The sequence below is a fragment of the Apus apus genome, chromosome 15, assembly GCF_020740795.1.
Source record: "Apus apus isolate bApuApu2 chromosome 15, bApuApu2.pri.cur, whole genome shotgun sequence".
Classification (NCBI taxonomy): domain Eukaryota; kingdom Metazoa; phylum Chordata; class Aves; order Apodiformes; family Apodidae; genus Apus; species Apus apus.
In genome coordinates, this window is record NC_067296.1 from 11165971 (window position 1) to 11187454 (window position 21484).

The 21484-nt window shown below is 39.7% G+C and overlaps 1 protein-coding gene across 2 annotated transcripts in view; it reads left to right on the forward strand.

Annotated features, from left to right (window-relative positions):
* The first annotated feature begins 930 nt into the window (after nt 1–930).
* Nucleotides 931–21484, forward strand: part of PHACTR3 (phosphatase and actin regulator 3) — a 98541-nt gene continuing 77987 nt past the window's right edge. For both annotated transcript variants that reach the window (XM_051633307.1, XM_051633308.1), the window contains exon 1: nt 931–1142. In XM_051633307.1, the coding sequence (XP_051489267.1) occupies nt 1034–1142 (109 nt within the window). In that variant the 5' untranslated portion in view covers nt 931–1033. The remainder of the gene's footprint in view (nt 1143–21484) is intronic.

Below are 21484 nucleotides of genomic sequence, written 5' to 3' on the forward strand. Positions count from 1 at the left end.
AGCGACCAAAAAGCATCTCTGGTTTTTACAGGCCAAAACTCCAGGAAGATACTACCCAGAGTACTGGGTACACACAAGCAGCCCCCCTGCTGGCACCCACCGCAACATGGGGAGAAGTCACCTGTCATTTAAGGAAAAATTCCACAAAACCTGTAATTTCCTCTAAACAAATTCTGAAACCAAACAATTTAGCTCCCGACGAAACACCCACGGTTTCCTCGGGGGTCACCGTGAGCCACCTGCATCACCACGAGAGCCCAGCTGAAGGGGTGACCCCGGGCGCGTCCCGCCGCACCCCCGCGGGGACCTGACGGCTCCGCGGAACGTCCCGCCGAGCTGCGCGGATGCCCCAGCGGGGCGCGTCCCGGCGCTCTCTGGCGCCAGAAGCAGCAGCCTGCCCAGGACACCGTCCTCCAGCCCCGCGGGGGAGGCTGCCCCCGTACGGGAGGGCGGTACCGCTCCCTCCCGGGGGGCGAAGCTCCCCGAGGAACGGGGTGGCCAGAGGGCAGATTTACCGGCAGGTCCCCCTCCTCGCATCCCGAGGGCGGGGCGGAACACCGCGGCCGTGCGCACCTGCGGAGCCCCCGCTTTTGTGCGCTGCAGGTGCAGCCTCCGCCCGCCCCCCGTGACGTCACGCGGCTGCTCGCTGGGCACCATGGGAGAATCCCAATGTTTTCCAACGGATGCGCTCAGCAGCGCGGCGGCTTGAGGAGACTCCGGGAGCGACGCTCAGGGGGGCGTCCCGGGAGGGGGCGGAGGGGGACCGGCCCGCCGGCCAGCGCCCCGGCTCTTCCCCACCCCGCCAGGCAGCATGGCCCACCCCCCTGAGGCGCTCGAAGCCGCCTCCTGAGTGCCCGGTGCCGGCGGAGCGCCCCGCCGCAGCCTGCCCGCGGCGCCGGGGAAGATGCTGTCGCGGCTGGCCCTGCCCGGCTGACGCCCCGCCGCACCCCCGTCCCATTGTGTCCCCCGGCCGCCTCCGGCTCCATGAGCGTCTTCTCCTCCCCCCGCCTCTGAGCTTCCCGCCCTCCACCTCATGGCTGCATCGGAAGAAGGGACAGGCTGCTTTCTCCCGCGAGGCAGGTCGCAGAGTGACCCCAGCATTCTCACCGACCCCGCGGGCCCTGGCGCCGGCGAGCACCCAGGTAACGGCCCCGCTCTCCCCGCCAGCGCTCGGGCGGGCAGGGACGCGCCGCGAGCATCCACCCATTTATAACCCGCCTGTCCGCCCCGACCGGGCAGGGAACGGCGAACGTATTTTCTGCAGCAAGTGCCGAAACGATGCAGGGGCTCAGCTCCAAGCAGGATTAGAGAGGAGCTCTTCCCGCGGCTCTTGCTGTGGCGAAGTGAGCGTACGGGGGCGCGGCCGGCGCTGGGCAGCCGGCCAGGGGCTCCCCCGGCCCGGGGGCTGCGCTCCGGCGGGGCAGCGGGCAACGCTGCAACCGAGGATCGCACGGAGCTGATTTATTACCTTCGTGGGGCGGGGGAAAATAAGGTCTAATAAAGCAGGCTGTTTGCATGGGATCACCATGGAGACAAGGGGAAGCAGAGTGGTAATTAAACGCTTTCGCCTCACAAGAAGGTAATTTTCACTTCATGAGGACAAGCGTAGTCTTCTTATGAAGTGTAGGCACAGAGGGTGGTGCTGAGGGGGCGCAGCCGAACCGCTAGTATATAAATAGAATAATACTGTGATTAGATTTCTTTTTCTTTAACAATGGCTAATGATGATTTCAACTTAACTTCAGTTTGAGGAATAATTCTAAAGGCTTGTTGGTGGTGACTCAGTAATTTCAGATCGTCAGAATGTAAGCAACGATTTTTTTAGGGGAAAAAAAAAAAGAAAAAGAAACAGCCACATCACTTTGATGTGACGTGATTGCACAACAACAAACTGGAAGCAAAGGCTAAGAGCCAGTTTACTCTCAGTTTATCTGAATAGATGGTCATACAAAAACTAGATTTATTTATGAGAAAAAGAGTAGTCATATCACTGTAAGACAATGAATGGGGTGCGGATCATTCCCACCCATTACACTGAATACTAAACTTAGAAATGGGTTTGGGCTTTCAGCCAAGCCCTATCAACCTGGAAGGGACTGTCCCTGAGTCCAGTTTTGGATTGAACTTCAGTTCCTGCCTTTTTCAGACTGCTGAGTAAATAAAATATCCCAGGCTCTCCTCACACACCTGCTATATTGCTTCCTTCTGAGCCAATGAGGATATTAATATTTGTAACTATTTTAAGTTCTTCTATTTATTTGTCTTATCAAGCAATTATAAGCACCTTGCTCTGGAGTGAAATACAAATTAAATTAAGGCAAACAGTAGATGATTTATCTCTGATGCCCAACTGTTCTGATACCCTAAGTGAAGGGAACAAAGGACTCTTCTAACATGAACTGCTTGACTCACTCCCAAAGGGGCAATCTTGACTGAAAGAGGAATGTATGTTTCTGCCATTTCATTTCTGGAAGCACAAGTGGCTGATGAAAGGAAGGCATGTGCAATCTCAGTTTTAATTCCTCTATATTATTTTCTGCTAATTAATTATTTTGACCTTTGTGAAATATACAGCCAAGAAAGGACACAACATGTCGACATACAGACAAAGATATAAACATTATTATTATGCTTTTTGTAAAGAGAAAGAATTATCAATGCTAAGTAAACATTTTCTTTTCCCTAAACCAGGCTTAATCAGATAAGGCAGTGTCCCACTGCATGGCAGAGGCTATACTAAGATGCAAGAAAAGATGTCTTTTGTGGTATTGTGTTATACATACAATATGTGGAGAGAAACAAAAGGTGATAAATACATATGGTTTTTGTCCAGGTAGGTTAAATAGTAGTAGAGTTTGACGTTTGGTAAGATTTCAGGTTTTAAATTTCTTTATCAAATAGTTTTGAACATTTGACTGCTTCAAAATTATAATAAAATGAACATAAATGACTTAATTTATATAATAGTTTATGCTACAGTGATGTCAGTAATTACCTACTATGAGCGATTTCATCCAGCCAGCTACTCAAAAAACTGAATACAATTTAAACTGTAGCAAGAAGGATATATTTTAGATGGCATAATTGTAATTTTTCTTATTATGCTGGAGCATAATTTTACCTTGATCATTATGACACAAACATAAACATCTATGGACTGTAAATCAAAAGAAAGTCTTAGGGGTGCTAAATGATACGTACAAAGTTTGTGTTTACATCCTAACCCCGACTTCAAAAAAGAGCATGTAGAGAAGTAAGTCTGAACATGTAGGGATTCTTTGTTAATTTAAAAACAAAATTAATTTAAATTAAGTCATGCATTTAAATCACACAAATAAGCCAATAACAAAATATTTATATTACTGAAGGATCACTACAAAAATATTCCTTTTTATATGGCATTCAAATGGCATTATATTCCTACTGGAGATGCACTCTTGTTTTGAAACATTTTCTTGAATGCATGATGTGGTAAAGAGTTATTCTGCACTAGTTCATTTGGCTGTGTCTACTGTAGGAAAGTATAGAGAGGTAGAAAATTTGGTAAAGAAGCCAGCCTATATTCTCAAGATTTTTCTGGTGTTCATGTGGATTTGTTTAAAGACATAATTCATATTCCTTTCCTGACCTATACAATTACAGTGGTTTTTGTGGGTTTTTTTTAGCACAGCTTTACACAGGAAATTTCAGTGACATAGCAGAGAATGTAGAGGTGGCAGCATATAGCTTTTCATGTATTTCACTAAGAAAATTCCCTCATGAAATGCTTAATTTTCCCTTCTTGAAACATCAGCTTAACAGAAGTATTGACTGTACACAGCATGGCTACCAGACTTGCTGGCTGTCTTGCCCAAGTTCAGAATCTTTTATCACTGGACCATATAATCTCTTTCTTGCTAATACTGAGCCATGTAAACATCAGATTTATGGAACTCAGGATGAACAGACTGCAGTTAGTTCACTTCCTATTACTGTAATTCACAATTTTTTAATGAACTATTGCTTGAGGTAATTCTTCTTATTGTGCCATGACTTAGTGCCGGATTCACAGGAGAAGAATCACTATTAGCACAACTGGCATTTTGAAATCCTCACAGGAAAGACATCTAAAACCAGTTGCATTCTTCCCTGCTGCCATTAAGACAGCTGTTCGAAGTCCCACTGTCTTCACTGATTTGTGTAAAAAGACACAACTTAATTGATTATAGATCTGGGGTTAGCTCTAAAGTGAAAAACTACTCTAGAAAATACCACATCCTGCCTTAACATTAAAGGGAATTTTTTGAGGCAGTCAAAAATGTTTTAAAAATATAGAATATTAGTTAAGTTATAATTAAAAAAATTAAAAGGTGGTGAATTTAGATGGCAAAAGACAGCAATCACTTAAGAAAACATAATACAAAGAGGGATTTCACTAGTTCCAGAGATCATAGTTTTTTCCTTTCCCCTACTCCATCCTTCCCAGTAAGGATCAAGGGAAAAAGGAGAGTCTAAAGAAGGCTGGGATATGAAATTCAGAACAGATTCCAGTAACACCATTTATTTGAGAGACAGTTGCAGGAAGCCCAAATATTGCTCTCATTAAATCCTTCCAGCAATCACAGGGCATAGACAAGATTGACAACCTCATTTGGTTTGTAGCCATAAAAGATGGGGCTCCACAGACTGAAGAAGAGAACACCATGTCACAACTCCGTATTACTTGAGGAGATACAGACAGCCTTGACAATGTGTGAAAATGTCCCACCTTCCCTTAATTTTGGGATAATCCATCTTAATTTGTAGAAGTATACATTGGTGCCATCACATTTTGTTCTCTATGCTGCTACACTTCCTTCCTGGCACCAGGCAATTCAAGAATTGTTTTTCAGGATTGGCACTACTGAGTTCTACTTGCCAGTGGTCCACCATGTCTTCCTTCTCCAGTGTAGGATCTGTACTCAGGCAAGGACCTGTTGTTGTGCAAGCTGTAGTGTTAGGTGATATTAACAGCTAAACTGGCATAATTTCTTAGTGTTCTCTTTGGAGAAGACTGAGGAAAGGGGTTGAAGGATGACCCCTAACCCAGTAGAGCATCACAGGCAACATAAGGACATTGGCCATCTAAGCAATGCCTGGCCATCTAAGCAATGCCAAGGGAAAGATGTAACACAATAAAACAACAAGTACAGGAATAATCTGTATTAGGACTTTTGTTTTTAATTCTTCCTTTTTTAAAGCTGTAACCTACCCTTAATAGACTGTGCATCTCCCTTCACAAGCCTACCATTGATTTCTCATAACTGTTTAGGATTGAATTACACTTCTAAACATTTTAATTAACACTTTTTGCTGACATCTTTTTGCTGACGTATTTGTTCCTTCAACAAGTTTGCTTAGTTTGAGTCTTGTGCATAGTGTCAGAGAGCCTGCTATCCATGGGAAAGGTATGCTTTTCCTCCTTAGCCTTGATAGGTTTGGGTTTTTAAGGATGGATGTTCCTTTTAAGGAACAAAGGGAAGGCAAAGAGAAAGGGGTACAACTGGAGTGCAGATAGGTTGGTGCCAGCTTTCTCAATCTGTTCTAGTAATTTTTGCTGCAAATCTATTCATTCCAGGCCCGTAATTCAGAAAATCTTGTAACTGTATGCTTAACTATAACATGTGCTTAAGATGCAAGGAAATTGAGCAGACTGAGCACCAGGACAGAAGATGCTCCTGATGCCCTGCCTGTCAGTTGGCTGCTGCTCTCATCCTTTTGCAGTCAGGGACTTGCAGGCTTATCTGTCATACTTTTGCATAAACTTTCAACTTTGATACTAACACTTGGCCAGGCTACCTACATTTTTCTTTTCACCAGAAAAAATTTTGGTTTCCATTTAAGTTTCCTGTTTACAGAGTTTTTCCTGAATCAGATTTCTTTTGAAGCAGGAAGAGTATCGGGTCTCTTACATTCAATACTACTAATTTATGACCAAAGTTAATAAGCCAATGAATGCTTTTGCTCCAGTTTACAACTTAACTCTATATGAAGCTTTGTGCTATTTTAAGCTCTGCCACTCAAAGTCAGAATGTTTTTTTTTTCTAATCCAACCAAAGGGCTCCCAGCAGAAACTTACTGTTGCACATGTATTTAGTTCCTTGGGTGATACCATGGGGACTATACGCAGGAGTACTCAGTAGATACTAGAAACATGCAGGATATTAATTTACATTCCAACTTAATATCCCATTTCCTTTTACACTGAAATCCAAATTTCAGCTCTGTAAGAATTCCCAAAATATTTGTTATTCATGGGAAGGTACAGTTAGAGTTTTTTATCAGGTAGCACCAGAAGGATCATCACCATATTACCAAGTACTGCAATGCTACTTACCCTTCAACAAATGGGCCATTGTGCTTTTGCAAAGGTCCTTTTCTTTCTCATCAAATCCTCAAGCCTGTTCTGGTCAGACCTAACTGGGCCCCAAGTCCCTGTGATGCAGAGAAACTTCAATGGAAGCACACAGCTCCCTTTCCCCAGCCTCTCTGTCCTGCAGTGGAGAATCCTGTCCTACCTCAGCAGCCCTCCTCCTTGATGCATGACTAATCTCACATGCATGGCAGCTCTTCTCCAGGATTTTCCAGGAGGGAGAGTAATCTCTCCATTTCTGAAGAGGAGGATGGGCATGGTGCACTTGGACAAGCTGCATTGGTGGGATTAGATGTAGATTCTATTGCTCTGAATGTGTAATTTTGGTACTGCACATATTTAGATTTGTGACAAAGTTGCATGTTACTCCACAAGATGTATGCTTAGCACAAACTGCTTTATCATGGTTGCCTGGGTATTTTACTTACTGAAACTCTAACTACTTAGTTTAATTTTGGGATTCAAGAGAGAAGCTTGCTGAAGTTATGTTTTAATGCTACTTTTGTAGCAGCTAAATGAGATCAGTTAATAAGTAAGCTATTAATGTTGAGGGTTGTTTTTAAGCTTTTCCAAGGTTTGACTGTTCCCAGTGTTTGGACACTTGTATTATGGACACAAATATTAGGGTTCTGTAAATGAAATAAAGATCCTTAATGAAGGAAAAAGTGTTTTACAGGTCTCTTTTTCCCCAAGTCCCAAATTATCAGGTAGTTCAAATGTTGCTGAAAAGATACTTAAACCATTTAAAAAATCCCAGAACTGGAAATACTGATTATGCACCATCATAACCTAGACTGGATTTATGAGAGTGAAGTCATCATATTGGAAATACCTGGTGTTGTTTTATGACCTTTTTTTGCATCTATAATTGCCTCTGCATCCTTGAGTAATAATAGAGGGTCCTGTTTTCCTCCTAGCTTTACAATAATTTTCTTCTGATTGGAAAGATTAGACAGAATCTCACATTGAAATACAGAAGCCTAAGGGACTGTCCCTGAGTGCAAATGTGCACTCTGGTCCCACATTTCAGAGACCCACTGCACTGGTGTTCTCATATTCCAGATGCTTGCTGGTTCTCTTATTCCAAATGCTAATAGCAAAACTCTTGGGACACATAAAGGCTTGGGTCTAAACTTGAATATGGGAGTTTGAGTAGGTAGTCTATCACATCAGTGAAAAGCTTTTTCACTAGTTATCTGATCTGACAGTTTCTATTATCCTTTGTTGATTTAGAATTAATTTATTAGTTCTAGAATGTCTTAAATATTTTATCCCCCCTAGTTCCTGGGAATCCTCTCTCATGCACAAGAAAGAACCCAGTTATGTACACACAAGTTCCCTCTTTGCATTTACGTTGCTTGCGGCAACTAAACCCTGGCATAAAGAGCAGCAGGGATGACATTGCACACTGTGCAAACAATGCAGGATTGATTTATCTTTATTTTATATTAATATCTAAATAATGCATCTACATCTTATTTAATACATTTTTAGGTCTTAAGTATATAATCATCAAAGCAAGCTGTATGGGTGAAAAAGGCTTTTTCAGAGTTGCAGTATCTCATACATCACACAGAGAAGTATTACAGGTCTTTTGTGCACTCTCTACAAAGGGCATTTCTGTTGCCCTCCTCAACTCTTCAGATGTTTTCATGCATCATAAAGGAACTATTACCGATTACAAAAAGATTCAGGCTCAGATTCTCCAAACAGAGATGTCCAGTCTGAGAAATACCTATAGGCTATATCTGAAATAATGCATGATTGTGCCAGTTGCTGTGCAGCATATAAAGAGAAACTGTTAAGTAGTCTAATTCTAATTTGCAATCTAATTTGAAAGAGACAGAAAACAGTGGGGGGAAAAGTTATTTTACATATAGGGAATTGAGCTGTAAATAATGGCTTTCTCTGAGTTTCTGTAGGAAGCCAGTGGCACCGCTGCAATTTGACTGCATTTTTTAGGGCTCAGCCCCATATTTTAACCATGGAAATCACACACAGCAGTGCCACTGTTGGGATAAATTATATATTGAGGTGTTTCAGCGTCTACTAGTCAACTCATGGGAAACACTGGAAAGGAGAAGAAAAAGTATTTTGCATAGAAAAGAAAATCTGTCCTCATTGTAAGATTAGAGAACTTGGATTTTTTTTATTCACTTCTTTTTAAAAATGTAGCTGCCATTTCTTGTTCTACATCTTCTAGTGTTTCATATTACTATTAATGGAGAAAACAGCTGAGACAAGTACATCTCGGAAATCTGGTGAATTAAGGAAAAAAACAACCAAATTCTGAAACTGCTCTTCGCATAATATTACATTGGGACCATTTATTTAAAATCACAGACAGATCTGGTTGCTCACTTGGAGATTTAAGCAATAATTTTTGTTAAAAGTCTTTAGAGATTTAGTCTTCATGCTGAATATTGTATCACCTAATAGTAAAAAAAAGGAAACCATGTGCTTTTTGAAGGATGGAAAAGGATTTCTATTTACCTTTTAGTACTTCTCCTTCCTCTTTGCAATTACTTTACATTCTAATGACCTAATGAAATAGAGGTAGTTGACTACTTGACGGATAAAAGTTAAATTAGAAAATACTTATTTGTCCATATCTTCCTGCTCACCTTCGGACAAGTATATGTCCACCAGTTTCAGTAAGAATAGAATTTGTGAAATGGTTCAGTCTATCAGGTAGTCTATGGAGTACTGAAACCCCCTCTTACCTTTCTCTCTTTAATGTTAAAGGGATTCTTAAAAAAAAAACCACAAAAAAATTCCAAATTTGATTGCACACATTAAGTACAAGTACTAAAGTACTTACTCAGACTTAATTTGCACACATATTTGTGCCCACAATTAGTTGTTTCTCTTTGCAAATAAACTCATATGTCTGTCAAATAATAATAAAAAATCCTTCATACTTTAGCTATGAATGAAGATGGTTTAAGATTATTCAGTAAATTAATGTTTGCCCTGCACTTTGAACATGTGATGAGTTACGTAATGCTAGGAGTCATGTTTTTCTGGAAACTTAACTGCTTATTTTAGTGAGTAGTAAAGTTACAGTATTATTCTTATACAGCATTTAGCTTTGGAACTCTTTTTCAAGACTGCCCAATTAATGTTGTAATTAACAGGCTACACAATTTGTTTACTTATAACATTATGTCATTTTTTAAACCAAATTTGTGGGTTTTTTTATTTTTTAAATTTATTAGGTAGAATTAATTACCCTGGCTTTTCTGAGCAGGTCAGATCTATAAATACCAAAGAGTAAATAAAGCTAAATATGATACCTTCATTTCGCTTCTAACTGTAGCTAGAGTTTGTATGCTAATAAATGGATTCTTTGTGCCTATTAAATCCCATCTCCTGCTTTTGTTTGAAATTCAAGTTGATTTATGGTCTAACGTATACACAATTTATACATGCCCTAGAGAGCACATCATAGAACTACTTGATGCAGGTCAATAGCTTCATGCTCAAGTCTGCATAAATATTTCAGCAAGATGATCTTAATCAAAGAGCATATTACCTTGCTCTCTGTAGTACAGTAATATCCTGTAATCACACATGGCTCATGTGTGCAGACCTGTGGTTATAGCTAAAGAAAGGCATGTCCTGGGCATTTCCTTCATGACTGTTGCATGTACTGAAGAGACAGCTCATGTGTTAACGTCCTTGTTCTAATTGCTTTCTTTTAACATCCTCAAACTGTTCTGTTGCTGCATAACTAGCAACTGGACATAGATCACTGCATTACATCAAATCAGTGAAGCCTTCAGCCTTTTCTGAGGGCTGCTACATCCCTTGAGCCACACAGTCTTCCCTGTGCCTTGCCCATATTGATCTGTTGTGAATGTCTGTCACATTTCATTCAGTTGCTCACAGAAATCTGCATCTTCTTAATGAAAGAGCCTGCACCAAGGTTTGGTTTTTTATCCTTTCAAGAACATAAGAAATGCTCTACTGGGTCAGAACCGTGGTTTCTCCAGTCTAGGAGACTGTTCTTGACAGGGCAGTAGAAAATGCTGTTTAGGGAGAGTGTACTTGCCTAGCCTTGAAGCTTGGAACAGACTAGAAGCAATGAAGAAGATGGCTGAAGGAACACACATGAACACCAAATGAAATATTCAGGATCAATCTTCTGTGTCTGGCTTCAAATAATATATACAAGTGTTGATGCTTTGGGCAAGTTTGCTCAGTGTCTAGGACCAACCCTGCTTTCTTGGAGAAACTCAGACAAAACATTAGTAGAAATCAGTCTTCAAGAGAGTTTCTCTGCTCCCCCAAGTTCTTTTTAATTCTTTCATCATGAAGTACATGAATCTCTGTGAAATATGAAGATAGAGCCAACATGCTCAACAGAAAGGTTAGCTGCTATTCTACAGAAGAATTCCACAATCTCCCCTATTTCCAGGTTTTGCTGTGTAAGAGATTTGATGAGATTGCTTTGCAAGAAGTCACTGTCTAAGCCAGACCTCAGCCTCCAGAGCTGAAAGGCTTCCAGTTATCTATGATGGGTGGAGCTGGGGAAGATGACAAGTTTAGGACTGGAGCCTGTAAAGTTTCCCGCACAATACTTAGTATCACATTATTTTAGCTGCACTGGAGAACTGTGGTGAAGGAACAGAGAAAGGAAATAGTTTAAAAGTTTTCTCCTCAACCTGCACAACTTATGGTCAGCTATATAATGGACATTGGTGAGCATCCACTTGAGGGATCACTGATCCATTGTAAGCACCACAATGAGCACAGTAGAGTGAGACAGGTTGATTGAGAACCTTAGATTTTGACCATCCCAAATGGTTTCAGCAGCAGAGAGAAAATGACAGGACAAGTGTACAACACAGTGTGTCAGTCACCTCTAAGGATGGCTCAGAGTAAGGGGGGAATTAACGAACTACTGCAGAAAAGAGGAGAAAAGTTGTACAGACTTTCACCGGCAGGAAATCACAATTGTTGAGATTGTTTGACACACCTGTTTCTGTACCCTTGTGTTCTCTCCAGCTACCTAAAGCTTTAGCCTCTTTGGGTTGCTCACAATACATAATAATGTAGGTAACAGTGACTTCACTGGGTTCCTCTAAAGTTTGTGTGTTGCAGATGGGACTTCTATAATGTTGTAAGCTCTGCATTTATGATAGAAGGATATTTTTTTATTTTTTTTATTTTTTTTTAATTATAGCAACTACACAGGCTGGGTAGCAGGTTTCTGGGACTGCAGAGGTTTCAAGGAGAAAAACACCCTATTTTCAGTTACAGCACTTCAGCTTAACTTCAGCTAAAATGTTTGTTTCCATAATGGTTGCTCATTTGACTTTGCTCTTTGTTACAGTGACTAGAAGCAGAGAGTAAATACTCCTAACACAATACTAATTATGCAGAGAAAGCTTTAGAAAAAAGAGAATGGAGCCTAATTTTTCACTCATACAAAGTATCCACTTGTTCACCATGACTTTTAATTGCCTAGTTTCTTGTTTACCTCAAGAAAATTAATGGGAAAATCAGAAGCGAGATAAACTACGTATATCACTTCAGATTTCAGGAGATACATCATGAGAACCCAGCAACCTGTAACACTTCTTCCTGCAAGTGAGGAACATAAGTGAACTTACTGTCATCTGGGAATCCCTACATTTAGCAATGTAACAGAGGTCTTGATGAACACACTAGTTTACTGTAAACTCCTGATACTAATTCAGAATTGAATCCCATGATACAAAAAAATTACATCCTCACTAAAACCATGACTCTGCTAGATCTGTAATAGGAGCAAATATCAGCCATTGCCTGAGGCTCGTTTACTTGAGAGCCTTGTAGTAGTGGTTAACTTAAGAGATGACACGATCAGATGCGTATTTTCTTAAGGCAAACATAGGGTATGCGAAGAGCGGCTGTCAAGATAGATAGCCAATAGACCTCTTTGTGTTATGGTGTACATTTCCTGCTGTAATTCAACCAGAAGAATAAATTGAAAAGAAGCCAAGTAAAAGAGATCATTTTAACAAGTAAAAGTACAAAGAAGCGTCCTTCAAAAATCCAGAATATTGTGTCAATGAAAGCGTTTGAAGAAGGGGCCCTAACTCATAACAGAAATGTATTCTGTATCCCTCTTCTTTAGTCCAAGAAAGTATCTTTGAAGAAAATACAGGCTGATCCAGAAATCTGGCATTCCTCCTAGTTGGTGCTTTCCTACGTTCTCTTGTTCTCTTGTGATGTAGAGCTTGTTGCAACTTTTTTTTTTTTTTTTACTTTTCAGTCGGTTTTCTTTACAGTTTCTTCACTTTTCTGCCACCTAGTCTGAATTGATCCTGCTAGTTAGCACTCTTCTTCTGCCTTACCAAATGCAGGAGCCCCCTGGCTCCACATGCTTTTCTCCAGAATTTTTCTGGAAATAGAATGGGTGTTACTACTGTAACAACACAGAAGCCAACAAAGCCTGCTTTCCTATAGCTTCAGCATTTTCAGTCCTCAGTTTGATCTTAAACTGTCAAAAATCTCATTTATGACCTCAGAATAGATCCTCTATTATCTAATGAAGTGTAAGTCTGACTGAAAACTATTCCCTTGGGGCACTTACACTATCTCTCCTGTGCGGATGCTTTGGTGCCTAAGAAAAACTGACCTCACACTGGGCTTTTCCTACAGGTAATGCTCCTTAGGGTCACTAGTGTCTTTTTTCATGAACCACATATCCTTGATTGAAAGTTGTCAGTAAGCTCTAAAGTCATTGTGTGTGACATGGGATAAAAAGTGATTAAATAACCTTTGTTTCTGAAAGAACAAACTGGGAGCAAAATATAGAATAAGATGTTTTCAGTAACCTGCTGTTCCATTTATATTTTTCTCACTCTTGCTCTCATAACACTACGCCTAGGATGTATTTAGGCTTAATTTCAACACATCAAAGGTCACTAGTTCTACCAACCTGTTTGAAAAAATCTGCACTGTGACCTGGGGCATTACTCATCTCTCTTAACTGGGAGATGATGTATTATATAATCAGCTCTCTTGTGTTCTCCACCTGCTGAAAATTCATTCCACTTCCCACCCTGCAATGTAATATTTATCTATTCCTCTAATTTTGGCCTGTTAAGCATTTTAGACATATTTCACAACTTATTAAAAAAACCACACCTCATCCCCCAACCCAAACAAAAACCACACTGCCAAGGGTTTATGTATTTTGAGATCATGGTGGTTTGGTGGCTCTAATGAAGTGATTTTAAGAGTTAAGTTACTGAATATGCTCTTAGCAGCTTAGACATCATGAAAATATCAGCAGAGAAACACACCCTAAATTTTTGCATAGGTGTGCATGTTTTCCCTCTGTCTGGAAGGATTGATCTTCACATGGGTTTTTTTTGTTTGTTAGTTTGTTTTTGTTTTGTGGGGGTTTTTTTGGTGTTTTTTTTTGTTTTGTTTTGTTTGGTTTGGTTGGTTTTGTTTTTCCCCCCCTCAGCCTATTAAAAGAAATGGAAGACTTACTTCTGGTGGGTTTACTTAATTAGTTTTTAATTCAGATTTCCCTCCTGTCCTCCCTCCTCTGCAATTTTCCATCACAGCATTGAATAAATCTTTTTTAGGTCTAGTTGTCTGAGAACAAAAACTACTTTTGAACAGATTAATCTAAATAAACCTATCTGAGTAGAAAAAAGCAGAATATACCCGAGATCTTCAAAACTGCATTTAATTTTAAGTAGTTGAAGAAAGAAGAGAACCTTGGGTATTGCATCATGTTTTGTTTTTCAGAAATACTAATATTTAAACACCAGAAAGCTGTACTTTTCTGCTTTATGTTAATAATCTGATTTTTAGCCTGATAGTGCCTGTTAAAATGAAATAATACATACTTAGAAATATCTTTTCTGACAGAAACAGACAAGTCTAAGCATATCAGATCCAATGGGAATGCAACCAGTTTCGGGATTTTGCTGGGGTTATAGATCATAATATTCTCATAATGCAAGAGAGATTATGGAAATACAGCACAGTCTTATTTTGTCTGACATTGTAAAGAAAGAAAGACACAAAGGATTAGTCTTGGTAACTTAGCTCTTCCTTTGCAAAGTATTGTGATATAACAGAAAATAACTCCGTGCATATCCTGAACATGAAAGAGCCTCTGGTCAGAATCTCGTTAATGCCAGAATGATTTAAAGCTAGCCAACAGTCTCAGTTCTCTGTCCCAGAAACGACAACACAAGATGTGACATCTCTTATTCTGATGCTACATAAGAGCATATAATGCATATGATTAAGATATCATTCAACATGACTAATTCTTTAAGATTCACTTCTCTTCATTGTTAGAAACCTGAGGACAGCACAAGTTAGGATTAGGTTTTAGATTGAAGCTGCTACTTTGACAGGGAATTAAACTATCCAACTACTTTCTTTTCTGATGTTTGTTGAGAGGGATGGACTAAGGAGGCAAAGTGAACTGTTTTTCACTCAAGTAATCTAAGCATCTAATTTACACATTCATTGGACACAAAGCTTCACTCACTGTGCTAACAAACCACTATGATGAAGCATTTGCACACCCACACACATTTATACACATGCTGTTGTTCAGCTTGCACCTGCAGTGATGGTGAATAGATGTGTAATTGCATATATAAATTGTTGGAAGAACAGCTACTAGGCAAGGTCTAGACAGCAACAGTAAGTGCCTGCTTTTTTTTTTCTCCAAATCGCTACGATCGGCAACTTTTTGGAAGCTGTTTTATCACATAAATCCTGCTCTTCCATTATACAGCTCTCAAAGACTTCCAAGGAGCCTGTATCAGCTCTACAGGTGTTGGTACTGAGTCACGAAGATGTTGGGTAACTGCTCCATGGGCTCATGGCTCTTGCAGAGCCAGAGAGCTGTGAGTCACCCAGCTCCTCTCTGACTGATAAGCTCAGAGTGCTGGAGGGCCAATGTTCACGCATGCTGAGGTTGTACAGCTAAGGGAAGTTGTGTATTAGAGGTCAAAACTTGGTCCTAGAAGATTCCCTGAGAAGAACAAATACTATGTGCTAAAACCTGCAAAATTTGTCCCATGTGTTGCTAATGGCAGTAGTGTATTTCCTGATTTACAGCTTCTTAGTCAAATCCCATGGTCCCTTGATACCACAAATCAGTAGTCCCATCTTCAGAGGAGCCACTAAAACGATGAAGTCATACCATTGCATCAAACAACCAAATCATATTCCAGACTTCAAAATCTTGGATATTATTTTGAAGTTTTAAATTATACCTTCTCAAAATCAATCTTTTGTTCCCTTGTTTCCCCTGTAACCTAAATCTGCGCACAAAACAAAATCATTGATCACTTGGATGGCTTCTATCCTCCAGAAATAGCCCTGAGATTCCTTTTAAGGCATTTTACCATTGGAACAAGCTTGCCTGGCCCAGTGCTCCTGCTCTTATCTTGTCATTAAGATAGCTCTCAGAAGGTATGACTTCAAAGCAACTGTTCCAAAGTAGTATGTCTGGAGTGGTTTGAAATAGCTGCTTTATTTCATTGTTTTTCTGCCTTCTGAGATGTGAAGAAGGCTTCATCTATTTCACTGCCATCTAAGTCTACTTGAGGTGATCACCTTGTTATATAGGGTTATTTCTCATGAGAGATGGGTTATTTACAGAAATTGATTCCCAAAGATGTACATAGTATATTTTTCATAAATTGTCAGGAGCTCTGGAACACAAGTATCACAGTGTAATTGTTCAGCCATTTACTTGCAAAGCAGCCACTTCAAAGTGGCTCCAACATCAGAGTCCAATAACAGTCATGTCTGAATAGTAATTCTATTAATGCTTTGAGAGTTTTGTCTGAAATGTAACAATTCTATCTCTACATTTTCAATGGGCATTTCATGTCTGTGGTTGATACCACTGTCTGACAGTTTGTTTGACTGAGGATGATGGAAACTCCCAGTTGCACATTTGAACCTGTGCAAAACCATTTGCACTATTTAAATGCATGGACAGTAAACTGTGATTCTCTCTGGTCTTGTGCTTTCATATAAACCATAACCATGGAAAATGTATTTGATACACATAATCACTGTTCAATTGTAGTATCTCCTAAGAAGATTATTTTATATAAGTGAAAATTACAGTGTGTAGGAAAAGCATATGGACTTCTCTAATAAGCAAGCTATTCTGAGTGCCCTGTCCTAATAGCATAATTACATTCAGGATGGTCTCTCCTCAGCAATAGTTCTGTTAATTACAGTCTACATGTGGTCCAGGTCCTGATAGGAGAGTAAGGGGTGTGAATTTGGAGTTTCATTGATGTTGTTGCTTGGATCACATTTTAAAAATATGAAGCTAGATTTTTCTGAACTGGATCTATGGCCAAGCTCTAGGATAAGCTCTAGGGTAAGGGAGAGTAGCCATCAGGTTTTGTAATTTTTTCAGTTTTTACCACTGTTATTGAAAAAGTAATAATTGCAGCCTTTATTGATGCGCAGTAGAAGTGGGAAAAGGAGTGGTAAGGAGAAGATGGGAGTTGTCACCTGTTCACCTTTATATTTTGGAGTGTTTTCCTGTCAACATGTTAGGTGAAAAGCAGAACCCAAAAAGGGTAGTATGAATTCCCCACATTTCCTTTCTTCATGGCTCATGTCAATGTAAATCCATCAAGCCTGCAGTCACATCCTCAAACTATCTCTGAGTGAGCTTAGGAGAGGCCAACTTAGAGCAGCAACTTTGGCTCTAATATCCACGTATATGAAGTTCCTCAAACTTCTGCTATATTTAGGACTGAATTTCAGCTGATCAAGTACTACCATAAGAGCTGATTCTCTAAAACAATTAAGAATGCAGAGCCAAGGATGAAGCTGTTGCACTATCATAAGATAGAAGAACAAAGCTTTTAGATTCAAGAGGATTTAAATTTAGCTGTGGAACAGTCTTATAGAAGTGCCTGCAGAAATCTAGTTTGATAGTCCTTAAGAAATATTACATAACCATCCTCATTTTCCAATTTGTTCCACCAGAAATTACATTTAGAGTTGTAACACTAATTGTATTTCCAGAAAATTTTTATCCCCCCTCTACCTTACAAATTCTCCAGAAAATCCCAGGGTTTGAAGGAGTCCAGAAAACCCATCCTGTTGATGTAGCTAAGCCCTGATGGGAAGTACTGGAAGGATGATTTCCCTGCTATTGCATGTGGAGTTCTTGTTCTGCAAACAACATAATCTCAGTTCTTCGGGGAATACTGCAGTCACTTCAAGAAAAAATGGAGTTTGCAATTTGTTAGTTCATAATACGCACTTTGCTTACTATATAATAAGATATTTAATAAAATGGCTTGGGGACTGTAACAGAATTGTTCAGCTATTCATAATTTTGTAGCGGATTTAACCATTCACCTAGAATTGTGATGCAAAGCAAGTAATTGCACATGTTAATGGCAATTACAATAACAGGCATAATTAAGTGTTTTTCATATGCACACATGGGGTTTTGTGCATACAAATCGTTTGCATATCTTGGCATCTGATTTTACAAATTTTCTTCATTGTATGTAAAATAACCCTCTTTTATATGTTGTAATCGTGCCTGTTTAATTTTGCACAATATTTTACAGAAAATGTTCAAAGCATTTAAGTACACAATTACCACTGATAGGTATTTCAACCAAATCACTGTAGTTGACTGACTGCTTAGCCAGGTTGGATGAATAATGCTTTTTTAAAATCAAAGACTGATTCTTATGTATTTGTCTAGTTCTCTGGTAGATCAAGAACTGTCTTAATTACTAGAAATACACAAATTTTAGAAACATGGCTTTGTAACTGAACTTTGAAAAATCCCTTTATGTGTCTTTGGGGCCTTTCTTGAGAATCTACCCTGGAAGAACCCACTTACTGAGCAGACAGTAGCACAGGGGCCAGAATTTGCCAGACTGCTTTTCTTCCTTTGGGTTTGCTTCATTATTTCAATGTTAATTTTTGTTTTATTTTTTCTGAAGAGCGAATAAATGATGCTGCTAAATGATTACCCCAGCCCTGCTCTTCAAGTTCTGTTTTCATTTGCTCAACAGTCACTTTATTTAATCTTATCACGGTGGTTTAAATGTGGCAAGTGCACTGATTCTGAATTGGTAAAGAGGTTATTGTGCCTGGGTTAAGACAGGGAGTGCTTATTTTGGAGCTGCATACGTCTAGGTTGTGATCATCTGCTCAAAAGCAGAAAAGAACAAAGACTTCTCATTCCCATTTACAAAGGGCCTAATTTTAGTTTGAGTGGCACCCAGGTTGCCTGAATGACTGAGAAACACAGGATCTGTTATTAAGCTTATCCACTTTCACTTGCTCCTGGCTTCTCCACACCTAAGACACGTCGTCAGGTCCTTTCCAGAGTGAGCCAGGTGGAGTCCTCCAAGAGACCATAACAGATGTGACTGTTTGGAAGGGTAAAGGTTTTTCTCTGTATACCCTACCTTTTAGAAAATTCGGCTAAGATTGACCTTGAGGTATCTGCAGAACTCATTTCACCTTGAAATGGAAAAAAAAACATGGGAAATAATCCCCTAAATTCAGAGAACCAGCTTACATAGGAAGACAACCCAGAGAGTTTTAGCTGGTTTTGTTGTATGGTTTGGCATTTTTGTAACTCAGACTTTTTTCAGGGAGAAGAATGACTCAGTGACACTGCAGAAGAGACAGAACTAATGACGGTTGAAGAGTTCTAATGATGTCTTTTGTGTACAAACAAAGTACAAATCCATTATATTCTGCTTTAATTTTTTTTATTTAGTCATTCATTACCCAACGCACTATCAAGGAAGCCTCTCCAAAGATATTCTTAGTATCTTTTGGCTCCTTTTATTTATAACAAATGTATCTGTCTCTGATTAAACGCCAGAATTGTTAGAGCAGCTTAGGGGATACAACACAGACTACCTCTTTGTAGAATGACCCAAGACTGCTATAACTGCCAGTGGGTAGACCAGCTGCCCATGGTGTACATCCTCAATGGTCTCTTCCACAGTCATAATGGTTATGGTTCAACCTAAAATCAGTCTCCAGGAGTGTCTCAATATGCATATGTCTCAGAACACACTGAGTCAGCCTGTGCTGGAATGAAACATAGTAAAATCCCCAAATTACCCATGTTTATTAAAATAACAAATTCTTGTTTCAGAGTATTTACAAATAGATAAAATATGTAAATTCTCACAAGCAAGGTACCAAATGGTTGTTAGTCTGGGAATACACTCAAATGATTAAATATTACAAGCAGGCTAATACATCTTAAAAGTTATATAGGTCTCTCCCATTTAACAAAATTAGGCAACATCTGTGCAAGGCAAGGTTTGAATAACCAAGCATATGTTTTGCACACATGCAAATAAACTTAATTAAGAGCTGCACTCAGTCATAGGGTGAACTGACACAAATTATTGGACTAGAACTGAGCAATGCAACTTGTGTTTGGCTGCAGAGTCCATATAATACGTATTTTGAACACTGCAGAAATAATGAGGCAAGCGCAAGTTGATACTATCAGAAAAGCTGTAATACCACAAAGGGACTATGCAAATAGAAAGTAAGAAGGTGCAAATACATTACTCAACAGGAATTATTTGCTCAGATATAATGGATATAGTTGATTCTGACTAAAAACTAAGGGCTGTAAAAACAGATTTGGGGCACTCTGTAACCTTAATTAGTAACTACTAATCTTCCTAAACTTACTGCCTTCTCAACCAGTTGAAAAAACCCAGACTTTGCCTCCAGTTCCCTAGATAACTTGTAATAACTTTCAGATTGCATGTTATTTAACTGATGCTGATCTAAAACATGAACAAGTTTTATCCTTCTCAAAAAATATAGAAATAGCTAAAAATGAGGTTTAGAGAAAAAGCTCTCATTACTTCTTTTTATAGTCACAGTTTGAATTTCATGCATGCCACTGGCTCTAAGGCATTGAAGCTATTAGATCATTTTTAGTTCTACCTATTATGTGAGCTGTTCTAGAAGGGAGAAAAACCTACTCAAATATATTTAAAGATAAAAGCAAAACATGAAACACAGCATTTTGAATGTATGCCAGCATCTGCATCAATGATATTCACGAGCCAACTGCATTCACAAACAGTCTGGGACAGCCTGAATTCACAGCCTGAACTGTTACAGCAAAACCGCTCAGAGGTAACATGTGAGTTCTTTCATCTCTGTTGCAGTACTGAATGGTGGCAACCACACCTCCTGGCCACAGTGCTCCAGTCATTAGCTTATACCGGTTTTTAGCAGTCACAACAGTCTAGTGTTTTTTACTAAAACAGGGGAAAGCTGTAAGGAGAAGCCCACTTGGTTACATGCTGTATGAGTGGGACCAAACATGCTTGACCACCTCTGGTTTCTATTGGGGTGGACTTTCAGCTGGAGGACATCCACTGTCCTCATTGGAATTGGAATAGTTAACTCAAGCTGAGGAACCTGGGTGTTCTCTTATCTTTCACTTTTTCCCACATACACCCCCGTTATCTTTAAAATATTTAACTGCTTCTACTGGGGAGAGGAGGAGAAGCAAAGTGCGTCCTTGTCAGAGTGATTGCCTTATTCTCTGTTTTAACTGAGATGATAGGTCTGTGTACCCTCACATTTAGGAAAGAAATCTTGAACTGCTGTTAAAGAACCATCTTGGAAAAGTCATCCAAAGATGTGTAATGAAACACCAACTGAATGGGATGTATATAAACCTTTGGTCTATTGCCTTTGCAGAGGCACATTAATTCTTAAAATGCAGTTGTGAGTATTGTGTCCCCACGTGAGTTTGCAAGCAGTGCAATGCCTGCTGCACTTTCTGTGGAGGGCCAGGATAACAGGACATCCTCCTGCAAATAATACTTGTTAGTACAAGCTCCTGGGCAGTGGGGAATAACCACATCAGATGACAAAGTTATCTAGCTGCTTATTTTCTTTCCATATAATAGAAGCAAATATTTACCTAATGAAGAGGTGAAGAGGCAGCTGGAGGGTTTTTTTTGTTTGTTTGTTTGTTTCTGAAGTGTCTAACATCTGAATCAGTTGTGCATGTGTTTTTCTATTGTATTTGTACTTCCATTTTACTTCAAAGAGATG